Source organism: Passer domesticus, chromosome 7, assembly GCF_036417665.1.
Source record: "Passer domesticus isolate bPasDom1 chromosome 7, bPasDom1.hap1, whole genome shotgun sequence".
NCBI classification, from domain to species: domain Eukaryota; kingdom Metazoa; phylum Chordata; class Aves; order Passeriformes; family Passeridae; genus Passer; species Passer domesticus.
This window is the reverse complement of record NC_087480.1, coordinates 54,695,173-54,715,738: the sequence shown is the minus strand read 5'-3', so window position 1 is coordinate 54,715,738 and position 20,566 is coordinate 54,695,173. Positions and strand designations below refer to the sequence as shown.

The window sequence follows — 20,566 nt, the reverse complement described above, 5'->3', positions numbered from 1 at the left end:
AGATACAATATTGAGTTTCCACTAGAATTGTATATAAATATGACTTGGTTGGGTTCTCAGAAAACTGCACAGCTTGCAGAGACTGGATGTAAAGAATCTATTTATCTCTTATCATGTGTATCCACTAGAAGTGAGCACACCCCAGGTGATGCATTTTTCTCCTGATCCAGCTGTTACTCTCCTACGTGAACAGCAAAATTAGGAGTTTGGATTTTTCAATGGACACATGATCCACTCTACTGTACATTTAAATACTGGTAGCAATATTCAGGTATATTAGAGCAGTCCATCACCCAGGGGCACAGCAAATGTCTCAGTCATTCACTCTCAGCTCAAAACCAACATATTCATATCATTAAAATGTTAAAATTAATTTTTTCACAAAATGACAATAAAATAAAAGTAGAAGGGGGAAGGTACATCCTTTTGGTGCATATTTAGACCATTCTTTTAAAACAACAGATCTTCTCTTTTCCAAAACCCCCCCCCCCCAACTTAAATTCTGGCTCCAGTTAAGAGTTTTCTAATTGTGTGTGACTGTTTCTTGACTTCCTGATCCCTGTCTGGTTTAAGGGTTTCTTAAATCAACAGGAGCAGCTGTCTCCCTGAAGCCAGGCATGGTGTGTGTCACTGACTGTGGAAAGGACCTGGATACAGGGAGGAGCGGAGGTGATTAATGGGGCAAGTGTCACAGCTCAGAGTGTGGTTGCACTACTGTGTAGGGGCATACTTACTGCAGTCATTTATCTTCTCTCCTCTGCCACACACACACTGAAACACACGTGCAGATTTTGTTTTTGCCAGGCATCAGAAATGCAGGAATGCACACAGTGCAGCAGGACCTGTAGCTGATGCTGTGCCTCTCTAAGTGATGCCTTCTTTTGTCTTGTTCCTTGGGCAAGCAAAAGAAAGATTGACAAAACCCAGTTCTTGGTTTTAAGTTTATCTCTCTGCCATTGACAAACTTTCCCCACAGAAGAGAAGGAAAAAAAGGAAAGGCCAGGGGCCGGGGAGAGGCAAGTAAATGTTTCTGTTTTGTGTACTGTATTTTACGTTAGATAGAGAGAAGGAACAAACTTGGTTAAATGTGGATGTAGGATTGGAAGTGATAGAGTTGGAAGTGATGGAGTTGGAAGTGATGGAAGTTGGAGTTCACAAGGCAGTGAAAGGTGCTTCCCTTCTTGGCAAAGACCTGATACAACATCTTTTTTTTGGGTATCTAGACCTTCATCACCAGTGAGATGCACAAAGCTGCTTGGTCCCCCAGCATTGCTGCTCCTGCTGTGTGTAGGAGCAGGTTGTGCTCACAGGCAAGGCTGTACCTTGCATTCCCCAAAGCAGCTCAAGTGATTCAAAACCAGGTCCCAGCCTTCACTTCCCTTCAGCCAGAAGCAGGGAAGAAGAGACTTCTCTTATGTGGGTGTTGAGATGCTTCCACAAAATGTCACCTTCCACTTCAGTGCCTAAAGGCTTCCCTGACTCCTGCCTGAGAGCCCCAGTATAGAGGGGATGCAAAGGTTTGTGATATCTCCATGGACAAACTGATTTGCAGCTTTGCATTACAGAGATTACTGCAAGTGTAAAATGGCTACTCGTTCCTCAGGCTTTATTCCTACAATATAAATCTCTCCCTGTTTTTCACCAGGAATGGAAGCCACTATGTCCTTTGCTGCTGTAGCCAGCAGCATTTTATCTCTTTGACACCGTCAGTCTGCTCCTCCATCCCTTTGAGACAAACACAAATTCTTGCCAGACACGGAGGTAACTTCCTTGGGCTTTCACAGGAAACTGATGTCTCCAAGAGGTCTGACTTAATGGGACTTATTGCTCGTCGAGTGCTGGCTCAGGGCTAGACTGAGAACAAGGTGCAAAGTACTTGCATACTCTGAGGAGTTCACAGGTTACACTGGGCATGCCAAGCCGTGCTGTAAAGCCTGGAGGAAGGAATGACTCAGGGTAATGTGACTGAACCCTTAAAGAAGGACATGCTGTGAGGGGCAGGGTGATTTGGCAAAGCAGGTTGAGAAGCAGTTTGGAAAATCAAAGGTCCAGCTGGTCTGTGAGACCCAATAGGCTGGGGCAGGGTCTGTTACATGGAGTGTTGCCTCCATTCCCTTAGGATCCCCTGGTTCAGGAGATGTGGTCCCCTTTTCTGTCTCAGTCAACTGGGAACAGCCTTTAGTGTGAATCCAGAGTGAGGTGTAGACTCATCCTGCATAATGCATGGTGAGAAATCTCTGCTGCTTGGTCCCTCACGTATATTAGGAGTGATGCAGATGGGGCTGCCATGAAAATTTTTTAAGGAGAGTCACTGGGAAGATGGAAATCAGTTTTTCCCCCTGAGACTTGCTGAAAACTTTTGGAGTCGCAGTATAAGCAAAGAGGGTGGGAACAGACAAAAATTGTTGTGATAAAACCATGTGACCAAATGGAATGGGAAGAGGTGGGCTAAAAAACAAAAACAAAAGGCAAGTTTTAGAAAATTAGTACAGGAATTTTGTATAGTAGAAAACCAGAGATGGAATTAACCCAAGTAACAGAGTCACTGTACCAAGTGTTTCGGCACAGTGAGTGAGGGATGTTCCCCTCATGGGCTGTGCATGCAATGTCATTACCACTGGCTCAGATTAACACTGGAAATCCTGGCAGCTTTACATGTACCTAGGGACTCCGAAATCTGAACCTGGGGTTTGCAGCTTAAGCTGCTTTCCAGTGGTGAGGCACAGAAATTCACCAGAAAGTGCTTGGGTCCTGTTAGCAATCATCAAAGACTGCCCCCTTAGAGCTCTTCTCTCTGCAGGGCACGTGGGCTCCCAAACCCTTGTGGCAGACCTGGGACTTTCACTGCTTCAGAACAAGTTGTTGTCCTAATAATCAGAGGCTTTTGGCTTATCTGTCCATTACAGCTTGGGTCATTCCTGGGTTTGCTGCCCTGACCAAAGTCCTTGAGATTTCAGCCTTTCTGCTGTGTCTGTGAACATCTCTCCTCACAAAAGCAGGGACTGAAGGAGCAGTTCTTGTGGAAGTCCCTTCCTCAGATATATCAGGAATGTTCCAGGGATTTATGTGTTTCAATGCATGATCTTCTCTGTTGAGACCTAATAGCATGGAAGGATAAGGGGGTTTACCCTGTGTGCATCTTCCTGTGTCTGCATTTGCTATCCTTTCCTCTTTTTAAACTGTTATGTTCTTGAAAAAACACATATACAAGCCAAATCTTACAGTCCTTACTTAGTTCATGGTGATCTCACCTGAGAAAAGATCACAGGAATTTGTTATTAAACGGCCAATGATTTTTTTTGAACAACCAGAGAATAAAGGTCCAAGTAACTCACCCAAATGTAACACTTGAAACTACATTTTCACGAAAGGACAGAGAAAAATCAAAACTAGCTAGTTTCCTTTAGTAAAATACTAGTTTCACTTTTTTTAAAAGAGAGTATATTAATTGGGAATTGATTTTTTTTTGAGAGTTCCTAAGTACTTCCTATATTCTGATCCTCTAGTGGGTTTTTGTGCAAAAGTGGTGCTCAGGTGGCTTCAAGAAGGCTGGATTAAAACATGCAGTGTTTTGTGGGTTCCTTAACCAATGCCACCTGGGCTGTGGCCTCTCTCTCTGTTTCAGGTGCCAAACTTCATCAACACAACACTCCCACCCCATGAGCAGGTGACAGCTCAAGAAATAGACAGCTACTTCAGACAGGAGCTCATCTACAAGAGGAATGAGAGGATGGGGAGAAGAGTGATGTCACTGTTAAGGGAGAACAGAGACAAGAGCTTCTTCTTTGCCTTTGGAGCAGGTATGGCATGATTTTTTTTCTGTTTTACTCTGTTACTATGATTGGAAGTAAAGTGTTTGGAATGATTCAGGTCTCAGCCTGTGGGAAAATTTCTTACAAGGCTTTCTTTTGAAAGACTTTTGTTTGTTCAGACCTACTTCTAAAATGGAGTGAGTTGTTGCAGGAGGTGGGTCTAGGTCCAGACAGGCTGCACACAGGCTGCACTTGCTTTGTTTTCCATCTGGCTGTGGAAATGTGAAGCTGTAAGCACTTTTCATGCTGTTGTGTTTGTTCCCTTCCCAGACCTGTGGGCTGCTTGGCCGCAGGTGTAGAAGATGCTTCAAGTGCCTTTGAATTTGTAAGCCCAGGTGCTGACAGCAGTGAGTGGCAGAGCACAAACCCTTTAGTGGCACAGGCTTGTGTGTGTGGCTGCAGGTGCTGGCCCAGGATTTCAAACCTTCTGGGGTTGCTGCTGTTAAACCTTCTCAATGGGTGACTGAGCTGCTTTGGTGCTGTGTCTGTACAGACTGGCTGGCTTGGGGCTTTGCACAAGTGCATGAGTTGTGTGTGTAGCTAAATACCAGCATTTTAAACCATTAAGTAAAAATCCCAATTGTCTCTCTTCCTGTTTAAGTGCTCTCCTTGAAGTCTGCAGAACAAAGATGTCTGCAGTACTTCTGTGAGCCTGTGATAGTACATGCTACTGTCCCCTCTCCCCTTTTTTATTTCTTTTCCCTTGTCCAGTGGAATTCATATTTCTGTGTGATAAGAGTATAAATAATAACCATTCAGGCCCCAGCTCAGCAGAGTACTGAGTACCAGCTTAAGCATCTCTTTGAGCTCCCTCAACTTCAGGCAGGCTGAAATTGCTGTGTCGAGAATCAATCTGCTCCTCCTGCTCCCTCTCCTTGGCAATTTCTCATTTTTGACAGAACTTTGCTTCTCATCCCATGGCTCTCGCTATGAACTTTGGCAACAACTCACCTCTCGCTACTCACTTCAGTGGGAATTTTGATTAAAGACTGTGGGTTTTAGCAGAGACACGTGCATTTTGATGTATTTATTTTTTGAGTGTATCCGGACTGAATTTTCCCAAGCTTATTTAATCTCAGGCTTGGCTGATATTTCTGGCCAAGAAGTTTTGCTTAACTGTTTTTACAGTAGGAAAATATATCATGATGGCTCATAATTGGGCAGGCATTCATAAAAACCAGCCTGTCTAACCCAAGGAGCGAGGTTTATCAGAGATTATGGAACACGATGGCTTAGATAACTGCTTCCAGTTTTGGAAATCCCTTAACCAGTACATAAATGGAGCTGAGAGGATAAACTGGGCATCGCTGCCCACTTGTCGTGCTCTACACCTAGTCCACAGACCATGGACTGAGTCATGGATCCAACCCACTGCAGCTATTTGTTCAAATAACAGAGGTGAAATTAAGCCAATGGATGCTAATTCCATGTTACATTCTTTAGAAAGGCACTTCTAACTTACAGGAGGATTTAACTTTCATTCCCTGTCCCCATCAGAGGGCACCTACCTGAAACTCCCAGGGAGCATCCCTTGGGAAGGCTGGCTCAGAAAGAGCAAGGCTCATTTTGTGTTTTAGGCCCATTTCTGGTGATGTTGAAAACTGCCTTTGTTGCTGGGATGTTTTGTTTTCCCGGCACTGAGCGTGGCAGGACAGAACAGACACACGGGTTTATTGAAAACTGGGGTGTGGGAGATGCCAAGGGAAGCTTTTTGTTTTGGGTTCTTTGTTCCAGCGTCCCTTTGGCTTTTCTCACCAAATTGGGCCATCCCTGCAGGCTATCCCTGCTTTAAATACAATTAATGCCTGCTTTCTTCTCTAGGGTGTTTTTTTCTTCATGCAGCGAACACTAAGAATATTAATTTATTTCAATGCCAAAACTTCTATGTGACCAAAGTGAAGGCAAGTTCATTTCCTCTTATGATGCAAATGCATTTTTTTTCCTGAAGTATTTTTGTTTCCTCTTTTCCCCCCATGCACTGAATTTGAAGAGTGGGTTTTGCTGATGAATCTTTTATTTTGCATCCTTATATCGAGTTCTTTTATTTTGAGGGATTTCTTTGGTATGTGCTTGGGTCATGAATTCAAATTGTTTTATAAAACTTTGAGGGTTTGGTTTTGCCTTTTATAAAAGTAAAGGATGTTTTTGATGAAAGTTGAGGCTTTTACATATTCCCATGAATTCTGAAGTGCAAAATTTTAGTGCAAAATGCACTTCCAGTTAGGATAGGCATGATAGAGTCTGTGGGAGTTTATTTGCTCCCAGAGCAATGCAATTTAAGATTCTGCATCTCTAAGACTGACATGATGAAGGGGAAATAATTTAAAAAAAATATTCTGGACAATATGCTTCAGAAGATAGTGCCTTTTATGCCAAGCATCATGTCTGCATTAATCCCTTAATTCTGAGGATATTGGAACTAATGAATGAATAGTAATTAAATAGTAATTATATATGTGCATTATGAATTGGTTCCCAAATTTCATCATTTCCATCATAGTTTCTGGGAAGGGAAGAATCAGATAAAACTGTGCTGCCAAACAAAATTAGGAAAATAAGTATTTTCCTAAGTAAGAAAATAAGCCTGTTATGAGAAAAGCACCTTGGAAATACTTCAACAAATGCAGTTTTACAGACCAGGGCTGCTCTAGGAGGGAGCCCTGAGCCCTGCAGGATGATTCATATGGACTCAGAAGTATCCTGTTACTCCCAGGTATAACTGGAGCCAAGGGGCTGGGAAATAGGATCTCTCCCAGAAAACAGCCCTCCTGAGGCTGAGCCCTGCCTGTTCCTCTGGTGGCCTCCCTGCAGGGAGCTGTACCTTGAGGATGCTGCTGTAGTGAAGTTTTACCTGGTTTTGCACAGCTGCATGCAGCTCCTGGGGCTCTGTTGCTCTCTTGGGACATCATCCTCAGTTTATGGTAAGATTTCAGTGCCGTGGATGGGTAGTTCTGTAGCATCTAATAATTAATTAGTATAATAAGCTTGACTAAGGCAGAAGGCACCACGCAGGTGCCTTTGCACATTGCAGTCAGGTTTGGGTCAGTGCATCCTGCTCCCTGATTGTAGAACCAAAAAAAACCCACAAAAAACCCCAAACAAATCCAGTGAGTGGCTTCAAATGAAAAACAAGATGATTATATCCTGGCAGCCTGGTGGTGCAGGAGCCTGGTGCCACCGAGCTGGAGGATGCAGGTATCTGGTTTTTTGGTAAAAAAAAAGGGCATTTGAGGAAAACAAAATTTTTCTGTTTTCTTCTGGAAAAACAAGTCCATTTGTGCAGCTGTCAGTCAAAATCCCAGGTGCTTGGGTGTCATTGCTCTCCTGTAAACTGGGATTCCCACTAAAATTTCACTATGTGCCACTTAGAGCTGTGCTGTAAAGACCTTGTGGTGCATCCTAGGAGAGCTGGTTCTGAGTCTGGCCTGTAACAGCACGAGGCTGTGAAACATCCTACAGACAAATGCTGGGGACAAAGGAGTAGGCAGGGGACAGACATTTGAATATCCAAGCAAGCTGAGATAAAACAGTTTTTCATAAAGTGAACCAAAGTTTTTTTATGCTGTTGAAAGATGGGGGATTTTGTTCCAGTCAAAAGTATTAAAACAAACCAAAAAAATTACACAATTCTAAAAGGAACTTTTCAGTTTTCTGTCATTCTTAAAAATAAAAAATAGACTTTTCAATAGATTTCTGCCTTTTCCGTCTTCCATGACTTTACTTATTATTTAAATGTGTTGAAGTAATTCAGACTTTTAATTTATTCCTTTATAAAACACGTAGAAGTGAAAATAGCAATTTTTTCTTTCTACTTTCATTTCTTTCTCTTCTCCAAGAAAAATACAGGCTCTAGGTAAGAGACCCAGTTCTGTATCCAGTTCTGTGGACTTTGTTCCACTCCTGCCAGTGTTTACCATGTTCAAACTTAATGTGAAAATCTCACCATATCTGTATTCACAGTAACTGTACCCCAGGAATGAAACAGCAGTTATTGTTTGTGCGGTTAAATGATATTTTTCATTTAATGGACAAGGTAACTTTTCCCTTTGAATGAATAAAGGTAGCTAAATAGAGCACTTCCAAATAAAATTTGGACACTTACTTGGGTTTTGTGTTTTGAAAATCATGATGGTTTACTTGGAATTATTAATCTGTAATAACAGTGAAGTGCCTTAGACATCATTTATACAGACAATTTATAAAGGTCCATTTACAGTCAAGAAAGAGACACACAGCCAAGAGCACACAGGCTGTTAAAAAGAGTTAATATTTTGGCAGCTAAGACTATACACATGAAGTCAATGTTTAAGAAAAAAACCCACTCTGGCTTATTTCATTTTTATGGGCAAATAATTTTCAAGTAACACTTATGATAACAGATGGATAAATTTATGTCTGCAGTTAATTTGAACGGTAATTTCCTTAGGATGTTTTACTTGCATTTTTTTCTTTCTTTCTTTTATGAGAGCTGTCAGTTTTGTAGCTGAGAGCTGGATTTACTGTTTCAGAAATTCAGATGCTGCTCCAGTTCACAATGTTTATTAGCAGCCAAATCAGTAGGCTTTAAGGCAGTGGGTTTTGTTGCTTAAAATAATAAATATATCATAAAGAATATTCTTTTACTTAGGCAGAGTTGAAATGCAAGTACCGTAGCATCTCCCACAGCAAGAGGAGAAGCAAGTTGTCTCTGGACCACAGTTCTGGAGTGGTGGAGAGCAGACGTTACACCATCCCACCAGCCTCCACAACATCTGAGAGGTCAGAGAGGACTCAGCCGTTGTCTGTGGTGTGGTGGAAGCCAGATTGCCCACAGCTCCTGATGAAGCTGGTGATAACAGAGATCTGTTTCTGTGACAGCCAGAGCACTCTTGCTCATCTGTGGGCTTAGGTGGCTGAGTTTATATTTGTTGATGGATTAGGTATTTCTGAGGTGTTCTGCAAGAAAATAAATGCAGGCTTTGCTGTAGATGTCTGTGTGCTGCCATGAAAGCAGAAGAATCCATCCCACCAGAGTAGCAACAGCAAAAATAGAATTTGATCATTTCTATGCTCAGAACTGGTGAGTTCCGTGCCCATTGTTCAAGAGTTCTCTCAGTCATCACTGGATGGGCAGCATCATCAGGAATTATTCTGGTCATCATAAATTAGACTGTTAGCAGGAATTATTGAATAGTTTGGGCTGAAAAAAAACCTTTAAAGGTCAACTAATCCAAGCTCTCAAACAGCAGTTACTTGTTTCCAAAGTAAATGTTCTCTGGTGGTTCTTCATAATGGGGCTCAGGAGTGGGGTGCACTCTGTTTTCAGTAGGGAAAGGGAGAATTGTGCAACTTTTCTATAGGGTGGGACTGGTATGAGAACACAAGAATATAACATCTCATTGTAGTCTTCAGCTGCAACTCTTTCCCTTTTGTCCTCTCTGCAGAGGATTCCCAAGGGAATTTCAGCACACATCATTTTAGATACTTGGTTTACCAAAGACAGAGGCAGGCTCAGCCTTCTCCTTCTGCAATGAGCAGGAGTTACATCTCCAAGGTGACTCAAGTCTTCAGTGGTCTTGATCACTACAGAGATGTTCTTATTTTTCTCTGAAAACTAAAGCATTCCTGAGGAGATATCCAGATGATGTAGCTTGAACATGCTTCATCAGCAGGTAGTGAGCTGACCACAACTGAGCTGGAAGGTTATGGATGTTGAATTTTGGGGGAAGGGGCCAGAGGAGAGGTGGCAGTGAGTTTTGTTTGAGAACCATATTTCTGCTCAGTAGTTTGGAAAAGGAAAGGAAGTGATGGATACTATGAACAACTGCAACTCAACTAATTAAAATCCTGAGAGTCTTTGTGAAAGCCATTAGCACCTGCCATGGGATCTGGCACTGGGGTTCACACGTGTTACTTGGAAGTGTTTTTTCAGGAGGAAAGCGCCTTTGAGGCCGCTGTCCAACTGCACACTGAGGGATGGGGATTTACAGATGTTGAATATGCAAATAGCTGCTTTGCACTCCCAACTGAGGCACTATTCAGTGCAAATCAGGCACCAGCACCACTGTTGTGTCACTGGGAACCAACTCATTGGAAGTCTGGTCCTCTCTCCACCGGAATTGTGGAGCTCTTTACAATTTTCACTCATCATCTCAGATCCTGTGTGGAACACAAAAGGAAAAAAAGGAGGGGATAAAAAGAAAAACGAAAGCATTTGCAGGCTGGAATATAAAGAGACTTTATCCCCCAGGTCAGGAGTCCTGATCCAATGCTGATTAGTGGTGCTACTGACATCACCAGCACAGTTCATCAATGGGGTTGTCTCAGTGGAGCAAGAAGTTGGCGACCAGGAGATTGAACTTGGCCAGCCTACAAAAGAGAAGAAAAGGGTGAATTAACAGTTTGCAGATGCTAGAATTCCCTCTGCTCGTGTTTATTTGGGCATCCAGATGCTTGTAGTGAGGTCAGCCTGGTTTTGTGTATGGATTTCTTTTACTGTTAGTTTTTAAGGCACAGTATCACTTTGCTTTTAGAAATAGGCTTGCATGCTAATTTTGACAAAACCATACAACTGATTCATTTAAAAGTCTTCATTAAACAGGCAATGCCTGATTCTCTTTTCAGACACTCTTTTGTAAATCAGGAGATACTCCACTAGGGAAAAGCTTGTTCCAAGTGCAAATCCAGCCTGCAGTCTTTAAAAAAAAATTCAAGGGAACTTTTTAATGTACACTGATCTTGTATAACACAGGGGTTTTGAAATCCCTGAATATTTGCTTTTCACCTGAAGCTTAAATCAGCAAAGAGCACCTCAGTTAAGGAAGCCAAAATAAACCTGCTTGCACCACCTTTTTGTGAAAAGGGAACTTCTGTTCTGAAGGCTGATTCCTGTAATTCTGATTTGAAAAATTCCTGTTGTTTAACAAGATACTAATTGTAGAAACACAGCATAGCCTACACAATGGTGAGAGCTGTCTTGAGGCCTCTGTCACCTGTACCAACCGAGGAAGGCAAAACACGTAGCAGGTGAAAGAAAAACCTCCAATATTTGAGGTTTCAATTTGTTTTTTCCCATGTATGTCATCACCTAAACTGTTGAGGTAAGCTGGACAAGCCCTGGACTGTGTTTGGTGGTCTGGTGGAGAATTCATTGTGTTCAACAGGGAGTCCTGCCCGGCCACTGCCCACCTTTGCTTTCACCGTTCTCCACTGAAAGTGTGTGCAACCCCAAATCCTGGTCTTTTTTTTTGCCAGTTGCAGATATTCAAACAAATGCTGAAAACAACTAAAATGAGCCTTGCAAACTGCAGTGTGGATGTTCACCAGCTCTGGTGTAATTTTGCCCGTGATGAATAGGGAAAGTTGCCTGTGCACTGCAGGATTTGGGTTTAAAGAAGCACATACATTAATGTCAGCTCCTCTGGGTCCCTGACATTTTCATATCATATTTATTATTATGCCTGTGCCAAGTTCTACTGTGTAAATCTAATTCTGTCTCTCTGTTCTCAAAGGAAAGAAAACTCTATTGGCCCCTCCTGCCCTATAATATAAGGATTTTGGTTATATCCTTACTGTATTTCTCTTCAACATCTGAAATGTAAAAAATGTAGACATAATTTGGGAAATTTACTCTTCATAACTGAAGAAGCATGAGAGGCTTAAGTACTCTGCTGAACAGGAATGGGCTTAAGCATGGGATGAAATACTTTTTCACCCACACACACACGCAAGAGCTTGCTGTGGATCCACAGGCCACCCTGTAAGCTCTCAGGAGACCAGGCAGAGCTCCCATATAACTCTAGGTTTCATAATGGGAGTGTTGAAATCAATATATGGATGCCAGACAATTCATCACTTCCCATCCCAAAACTCAGCTGAAAATTCCCATCCAGCTCTAGCAGTGCTGTTGGGAAGATTTTAAAAGAACAGTGAGGTGAACCCAAGGACTGGTAACCTTCCTCTAACACTGAGGTTTCTGTGGGATGCTCTGTTAAAGGCAAGCAGATTGCAAAGGGCCCAAGGATCTTGTCTCAGCTGGGATACCTTAGTGTGCTGCCTGCCCTGATTAAAATGTCTCTGCACCCAAGTGTTAGTCGCCCTGCAGTCTGGTGTTGTCCCAGAGCAGAAGAAAATCTGGTTACTCCTTGAATTCAGAGCCTGGAGTGCAAGCAAAGATCCTTCAGTGGTGTTTCAAATTAATGCAAGTTGATGGGGTTGGCCTGAGTTCACGTTCCTTTCTTCTGCCCCTCCTGCCTGGGTGCGTACTCCGGAGGAGGAGCAGGGATGTCCCAAGGCATCCTGGACCACCATAGCTGAATTCCCTGCAGCTCCACTCTTGGAGCCTCCAGCTGTTGGAGCAGAAGCTGGAAAGGGAATTTAGTAAAGCCAGGAATTTAGGAACCAGTTTGTACTGCTTGTGGTGTTGGTCTCTTAGAGGTTCACGCCATTTCTGACCAGTTTTAGAGCCAAGTTGCAGGAGAACTGCATAAGGAGAAGAACCAGTGGTAGTCTTGGTGTCCTGGAAAGGCAGGGCACAACTGTTGGCTGGAGTCAGTTGTTGTGCAAAAGTGGATTTGAAGCTGAAAGCTTTAGAAAGCCTGGCTGTAATTTATGTGGATTTCTTGAGGATTTTTACTGGTATGGAAACTGGGACTGGAAATCTCATTAAACTGGGCGTTCTTGTGAGAGTTTCAGGTTTTCTTAGTCATGGTTGTGCCAGGAATATCATCAGAGAAAACTTGCTGAGAAAGGATTTATGGATTTGGGATCAGATCCTATTCTCACAGAATTAATGGTAGCTCTGCAACTGACATCAAGGTGACAGGCATGTGCACCTGGATGAGACGTTATTTATTTGTCATTCCAGGTCTTTAATCTAGGCTGCTAGTTTCACATCAATACCCTCTTTATAAGCCTATTAAATACCAGTTCCATTGTTATTTTCTCTGGTAGATCAGAAGAGATGTGTCAAGGAAAAGAAAATGTATGCGCAGTATACCTCTGCCCAAAAACAATATTTAAACATCAGAAATGTAAAGTGAAGGTAGAGTTACTTAGAGGGGCAGAAGGGAAATAATTAAAGCTCCAGCCGGCAAGACGAGATGTCGTAAACTTCAGTTATTCACCTCTCTTAGACATTCAAAACACAAACTCTGCCACCGTTCAGGCATTTTATAGAGGCCTGCAGAAAGCAACAGAGGTCTCTTGGACAAAATTGCTCTGGTGGCAACTGAAACTGGGCTGAAGCCCAAGTCCAATAGCTGAGCTGCCATCCGAAACTGGAAAACGTGCCTGAATCTCAGCTCCCTTTCTGCTCTCTTCAGTAGAAAACCTGAATCTGGACTGAACTGATGTGGAGTGAGAAGAAACTTCAATCTGGGAAAAGTGTTCCTGTTTCAAATTGGTTTTTGGAGAGATTACTCACAAAACTGGAAAATATGGTAACTCTTGGCAAAAATGGACTGACTTGGATGTAGACAAACCCTTCTTCCTAGAAAAGTTTGCTAAAGAGTTGGGAACTGAAATATGGCAAAATTTGGTTTCAGATTTACCAGGCTTTACTCCCAGTCAACCTCCAGGCAGGCAGTGGGAATGAAGAGGTAGGTGAACAAACAAAAAGCCAGATGGATCTACCTTGGAACTTCTAGTTTGCAAGAGATAATCAATGAGACCTATCAAATGCTAAGATTTAGATGCAATTTTGCTCATTGCCTGACAATTACTCTGCCAGAGAACTTCCAAACACTTTTTTAATCTAAACACAACATTTTGGTGGAGTTCAGGTTTGGAACTCTCTGTCAGAAAAGTGAAATCTCCCATCATTTTCCTGGAATAATGTTGCAGGAGTGAAACCTATGTGACTTGTATTTAAATTAATAACTTAAGTCTTTTTGAGTATTTTTCTGTACTTTATTATGGGAAATACCTTGAATACTGAGGTTTGCAAACTTTTTAAAATAGTATTTATACACTGGAGGTAAATGGAGAGAAAAATCAAATGCCACCACTGGGTTCACTCGATATGAAATTCAGCACCAGTTTTCAGTATTTATACAGAATTCACATTCACTTTGTGTTTTTCCTTGAGGTGTTTGAGGTACAGTGAAACTGCTGTGAGGTTCTTATCACTTAGCGATCTGGTCTGGTTCCAGTTGAAAATTCTGCAGTACCTCTCACTGGGAGGATTGGTTTAAAAGGAACAGAGATCTGCCAAAGAAATAAAGACTTCATTATTGACATCAATGCTATTTTTAATCTGGTTTCCTAAGGAAATGAGGCTTAGGCAATGGCAGTGTTTGTGAGTGTGAGTGTGTGTGTGTGTGTATATATAGGTGTGTGTGACTATGTCCTTCACCCTCGTAAATTTTTCATCTGTTGGCTGATTATAACCAAACCTGACAGATGGCTGAGTCTCCAAGATAATAAGTTCTTGCATGCTTTATGAAAATACGTGATTGGATAGAAGAAAAAGACATTCATAGTGTGCATCCACTGAAAGGGCACAGCATGAGCTCAACTGTTATTAGAGCTCAGAAAGTCCCAATGGGAGAGGGAGGTGAGCCACATCCCCAAAGACAACAGCATTTTTCTGGTTCCTCTGCATGGGGGAGGGTTGGTGTTTAGTAAATAGATGAGACATGGCATGGTTTAAATGTAATGATGATGTTTACAGCAAAGTTATTATTTAGAGTATCTGAGGATCCACATTACCACTGGGCTGCCCTCTAATGAGGTGCTCATTCTCAAGGCCAGAGCAATAGCAGGGAGCAAGTTAATAAATGTGACCGAGGCATAGCTCCAGGACTCTATAAACCTAATGAGTCGTGGGCACTCAAACTGTGCAGCCTCACTACTGCTAATTGGCCAAGTGTGCCATCAACCATGCCCAAAAATGTTCTTAAGTGGACAAGGGGTGAAAAGAGCATCAGAAACTCCTGTGAGTCCAGGAGGCAGCCTGGGGCAGCATTCCTGTGTGCAGAGTTCAGGAACACCTTCCCCAGAACCAAGGTCATTCCCTTGAGAGCTGAAGCAGCTCACTGGCAGTGGGGAACAAAACTAAGAAACAAAGGAAAAAGTAAAGACTGACCAGGAGGAAAGTGGTTTTCAACTTTAGCTTATCAGACTAGGGGATGGTTGTCACATAGCAGTTGGAGAAGATGCTCCAAAAACATTGTGATGAGGAGAATTCTTGAAACATTTCCAAAAAAAAAATACAGATGGGGATCACAAAAGGCAAGCCAGGGTTAGTGCTTAATTTTACTCTTTTTTGCTTGAAATTGAAATTTATGTGTTTAGTATCTTGGTAACAGTGGCAGCTGTTGGGGTGGGACTCTCCCTCTTGAACTTAAGGTGTCTGAAAGTTCAGTGTGTGCTCTGTATAAGACCATCAGTTCCTTTGAAACCCTCAGAGGACAAATCCTCCCACTTACCTCAGATGCATATTTTAAGATGGAAGGAATTGCCCTCTGGAGATATCTTTCCACTGACCACAGAGGAAACCTAAAAAACTGGCCTCCAACAGATGCCTGACTTTCAGATGAGTGGGATTTATTGAACCCTGAGAGCAGAAGTCAAGAATTCAGGGTGTTCTGTCCTTACCTCTACCTGACCTTGAACAAGCCGCTTGGTGTGCTGAGTGCTCCCTGAGCAACATTTTGCATTGCTGCCAATGGTAGAACATTGTTAGTCCTGAGGCAAATTTGCATGCAGAAGATTGACACAGGATTACTTTTTATCATGCTTTGGAGAGCATCTTGGCATGGCCACAAGGGGAGAAGAAATTCCTCTGCCACCAGCTCTGGAAAACTCATCCAGGGCTAGGTTTCTTTGGGGTGGGAGAAGGAGCTGTAACACCCAACCATATGCAACTTTGGCATCCTGTCATGTGATATGCATGGAGCCCAAGGTTCACCAAACATCCACTGTGCAGATGTCCCTTTGAACAACAGTGCTCAAACCAAACTCTCCAGCTCTGTGGTTGCATGAAAGAGGTGCATTTGGAATGCAGAAGTCTAAACAGTTTCCATCTTCCCTCTCCTCTTGGCTTGAGGGAACAAAAGCCATTTCAGTGCCAGCACAGTCATTCACAGCCTGGTCTGCTTGGAGACAGAGCTGCAGACCAGAGAGCAAGCCCTCATTTCTGTTCATCAGGCATGGTTATCCCTTCTGCAAGGGAAGAAACAAGCAGTCATAATACCCCCATATTTGGCATGCTATGTTTCTGATTTTTTGCTGTTCTCTTACAGCCAGGTCAAATCTGTGCAAATGCTGTCAGTGAGGAGTGTTTCAGACCTGGAGACCCTTTGAAAAAGCCTTTTGATAGCTCTTAGTTTTTTGCATACAAGCCTTAGAGATAAATAAGAAGGTGTGTGGGTGGGTTTTCTGTTTTATTATTTTAGCATTATGGAGAGACTCACCAGATAGTCTCCCCTGTGGGGTCACTCACCAGGTCTGGAGTATTTACTCAGCATTTCTCTGAAACACCAGCATCTTAGAAGTTGTCTTCCTGAATTTACATTCCCAGTTCAATCATCTCCCACACAATAAAAGCCCCAGTGTTGGCTTCGTTTTAAGTCCTGCTCCGCACAGCGCTCCCGTCAAAGGGAGCCCTTGGTCCTGGTGCTTTTGTTTTCCTTCAGACCTGCCAATCACCCCACTTGCCTTTGCCCAAAGTTTGTTGTCTTTGCAGTTGGTCCCAGCGTGAGCTACCAAAAGCCTGGCTGAGCCTGACGGGGGATTCTGTCAGCCTAACCCCAGCACACGATCCTCCACCTCCCTGCCTCACAAAGGGCCTTTTCACCGGCCCACCGCAGCCCCAAGATTTCATTTCATGTGCTACAATTAATCTGTATTTATTGCCACTTATCTTAAATGGCTAACAATATCAAGAGTTTAAAAAGTGCTTTTAATGTCAAACTGGGTCAATTAAAACTCTACTTAAAATATTTGCAAAACTCCTTGCCTGAAAGCTACCCCCTCAGTCTGCTGTTAACCAAAATGGTTTAAATAAATACACGCAGCTTGAGGAGACTGACATTTGGTAAAATTCCTGTTGATATTTTAGTGGAATCCAGGATTAATTTCCTTATTCCTATATTCACTTGCTTTTTTATTTAAGGAAAGGAGAAAAATTAATAATATTTCAGATGGTTATAAGTATTTGAAAAATTGAAACAATCAATTAAAAACCCTCAAGAGATACCCTCAGAACTTTTAATGCCAGAAGAGACTGTTAGATTAATTGGTTTGGTCTCTTGGAATTTCATTCTGTTCTTTTTTCGACCCTAACACCATGTGTTTAACTGTGAACTTCAAACTGTGGGCCACAAGTACTAATTTTTAACTCCTTCAGTATCAAGTGTGGGCATAAGAAATAAAGAATTGGAAGTTGAAATAGTAAAAAGTTAAATAATAAAAGAGTAGATTTTACTTGTGTAGGTTGGGTTTTACTGAAGGCTGAAGATGGCCAGAGGAATCCATTTTTCCCCTTGCAGGAAAGCCCCAATTTTTGCCTTGAACATTTATTTTAAAGCTCAGTTTGCAGGACAGTCCTAATAAATTTCATGAAATAAGTGCTGCTGTACTGCCCATGGGGACTCAGAACTTTCATACAACTCACCCATGGTTGCACTTAGTCAGGGTGGTGACACACATCAGGTGGAGAAGCCCCAAGAGGGACCCCGAGGTAGGACTTAGCTGGGTTGGACACAGCAGATGCACAGATTAAGTGAGATCCCAGGCTGAGAGTGTTAACTACCTAAACTTGGGTTCACATGAAGCCACTTGGACTTAAACCTCTGATCCTCAAACACTTACTGCGAGGAGCAACATTAATGAAGCCTGGTTTCCTATGGATTTAGGTAATTTGCTTGGATTCCCAGCAGTCTAATAAGGTTTGAACTGTAGCTGAGTCATTTCTATTAATTGGGGCATTTGTATTATCTTTATGGGTCTCTGATGTCCCTAAAAAGTCTCACTCTGCAACTTTTCTTTCCATGGGAGAGATCAATGAGTCTCTATCCAGCCATTTGTATTCATAAAATATATAAGAAAGGGCTCTCTTGGAGACAGCTGCTCTTCTGTCTAATAGATTTGAAATTTGCCCATGGGTTCAGAATATTTCAAGGGAGATCATAAAAACAAAAACATAGACACAAAGAGACAGCAGGATCCTGTAAGCATCGTGGTTTTTGGAAGCAAGTTTAAAATGAAATTGCCATATTTATGCAGTGTAAATATTGCACAACTTGAGGATACCAAATGGTTTCGATCATTTCTTTAGTAATTTCTTCCTGTAGAATATTTAATTAAACAAATCTGACTTCCTCAAATGTTTTCTTTTTTTCATTTTTATAGATTAGACATGTAAACACGTCTTGAAGAATTTCTTTTGTATAAGAAATAACATTAAAATTATTTTTTCTTCTTTTGATCCTTGCCATCCATAAAGAGAGTGTGATTATGTCACTTTGGCAGAAAGCAATTTTCTTCTGTATCAGTGTTCTGATGAACACAAAGATACTGGCTTGTGGATGTGTTTTTATTGCTCATTAGTTGCTGTCCTATTTGTTATTCTTTTTTATTTTGTTCTCAATCTTAGTCACTGTATGAACAGGCCAAGGGATGCTGATGTCTAATTGCAGCCCAAGAATGGCAAACAGCAGAAAGCAAACAGCTCACAAACAAGGCAGACTGAAATACATTTGCATAAACTTCTTTTTTTCCTCTTTTTTTAATGCTTGCAAGCATTAAGTTTCCCATTACTCTTTTTATCCCCAGGTTATCATGTCCTGTCAGCCTGGTTTCAGACCTGTGTGACAGAGCCGTGTGTGGCACTGAATCATTTATTTCTCCTCTTTGCATCTGACAAAAACGTCTCACTTGAAAAGGTCATGTTTGAGATCTGTTTGAAGACCATTGCCTATGGCAATGTTGGCTGAGGTCTCGACAAGCTCTTAAGGACTGCTGCCTTAGACTGACTTTTTGTTAAAATCTGTGGTTTCCTCACAAAGCCATTAAGGACCATGTGTTAATTTTGAGAGCTTTCTTGCACAGATCTGGGTACCAAAGTGCCCTGGGCAGCTTCAGGGGAGGTCAGTGATGTCAGGCTGGGGTGTAACAGCAGGGGGATGAAAGCCCTCAAACTTGGTGTAGTCAGGGAGGAAACTTGGTTCCAGTTTCCATCAGAAGAAATAGCTTAGCTCTACTCATCTCTGCTAGGAACTCTGCAACCCATAGGCTGGTTTCCCTGGAATTTTGATTGAAGGTGGAAGTTCCTGTGGTTATGTTCCTACTTTGGAAAGAGGTGGCTTTGGCAAGAGGAGAAAACTTCTGGTAATGTTGCCATTCAGGAAAATACTATGATATAAACTGAAACTCACTCTTTCCTGGGTATTGGAAAAGGAGCTCATTCTCCAAGCATGGATCTGTAGGAAAAACACACTTTGCTAGTTACATTGATCAAGAAAAAAAGACTTGGATTTTAGTGATATTTTCTACTAAAATGGAATGTTTAGGATTCTCAGGCCTGGCAGGTTCTCAGCTCCTCATCTCCTTCCACTGGATATGGAGGACAAAACAAGGAGGTTTTGCCAAAATTAGGCTGAAATGAAGGAGATTGCTGATTGGGTCCCAGCAGGGAGGAGGCTGGGTGCCAGTCCAGTGTGGCACGGGCACAGGTCTTGTATTAATGAAATACACACTTGTGTTCAAAATCTCTTCCTGCTGGGTGAGAAAGGGAAATGAACACATGCAAATAAAATCTGAGTCTTAAAAGGGAAGGAGCTGTGCTAAGTGCAGTCTAGTTACAGCCTTGCATTACAGTGACTGTGGGAAAATGTGATGAGACACTTTACCCAAGCACATTTGCTTTTTTGTTCTTTGTTTTGGGTGGGTTCATTCTATGCTGTTGTGTATAAGCAGGCAGTGATGGATTGTCCCACAGTTCTGTGCACAGTATCGAAGAGTGCTGGATTTAATTGTCCTGCATTTATTGTACAAAAGAAATGAGTTATGAGCCACTTTACAGCATCTCCAGTGAAAGTGATTATCAGTACTGCTCCTTGCCAGAGATATAACTCTGTCAAGCAGACTCCTCCTCTCTTGGGTTCCTTGGAAAAAGCTTGTGAATTTACTGTCTCTTGCCAGTGAAAGCTCGGGATAAAACACAAAACCAAAAGCTGCCAACAGCTATATATTCAGTTCAGATGTTATAGGAATTTCTTACTCCATTTTTTTCCTTCCTTTTCCCCTGGGTGGATGATCAGTCAGGATTGCTGAAGCACACAGCTGAAATAGTGCAGCAGAATGTGTTCTCAGTCGATTGCTCTTTTGATATTGTGGGTGAACTGTGTGCCTGAGAAGACTTGGCTGTTGGCTTCAGTTGGCTTTGTCCAGGGCTCACATGCATGGACAGCACAACTGGTCATGATTCCAAGGGAAGGAAACCCTTCATCCCTCTGCACCCAACCATATCCCACAGCTGTTTTCACACTGCTCCTCCCTGCATTGCACAGATAACCCCAGGAACAGGTTTACGCTGAGGCGGATGTATAAAAGGAATGTTACGAGCTCTGCCTCCGAGTCATTGCACAATAACTCATGTGCAGAAGAGTGGGGAGCTTTGCTCTTTACCTTTTCTGGTGAATACTGCAGCATAAAAAAAGGACAGCGGGGTGAATTTCAGGGACCATAATGTTGCCTGTCAGAAAGATATTTGGGGGTGACGCTTCCCAGTGTTGTGGAAGAACAGCTGCAGTGGACATTTTGTGCTGGGG

At 42.3% G+C, this 20,566-nt stretch overlaps 1 protein-coding gene across 1 annotated transcript in view; it reads left to right on the top strand.

Annotated features, from left to right (window-relative positions):
- The window catches only part of TRABD2B (TraB domain containing 2B), a 260,426-nt gene that overhangs the window by 154,768 nt on the left and 85,092 nt on the right, over positions 1-20,566 (top strand). The window contains exon 4 of the mRNA XM_064428795.1: positions 3,626-3,800. Within this exon, the coding sequence (XP_064284865.1) occupies positions 3,626-3,800 (175 nt within the window). The remainder of the gene's footprint in view (positions 1-3,625; positions 3,801-20,566) is intronic.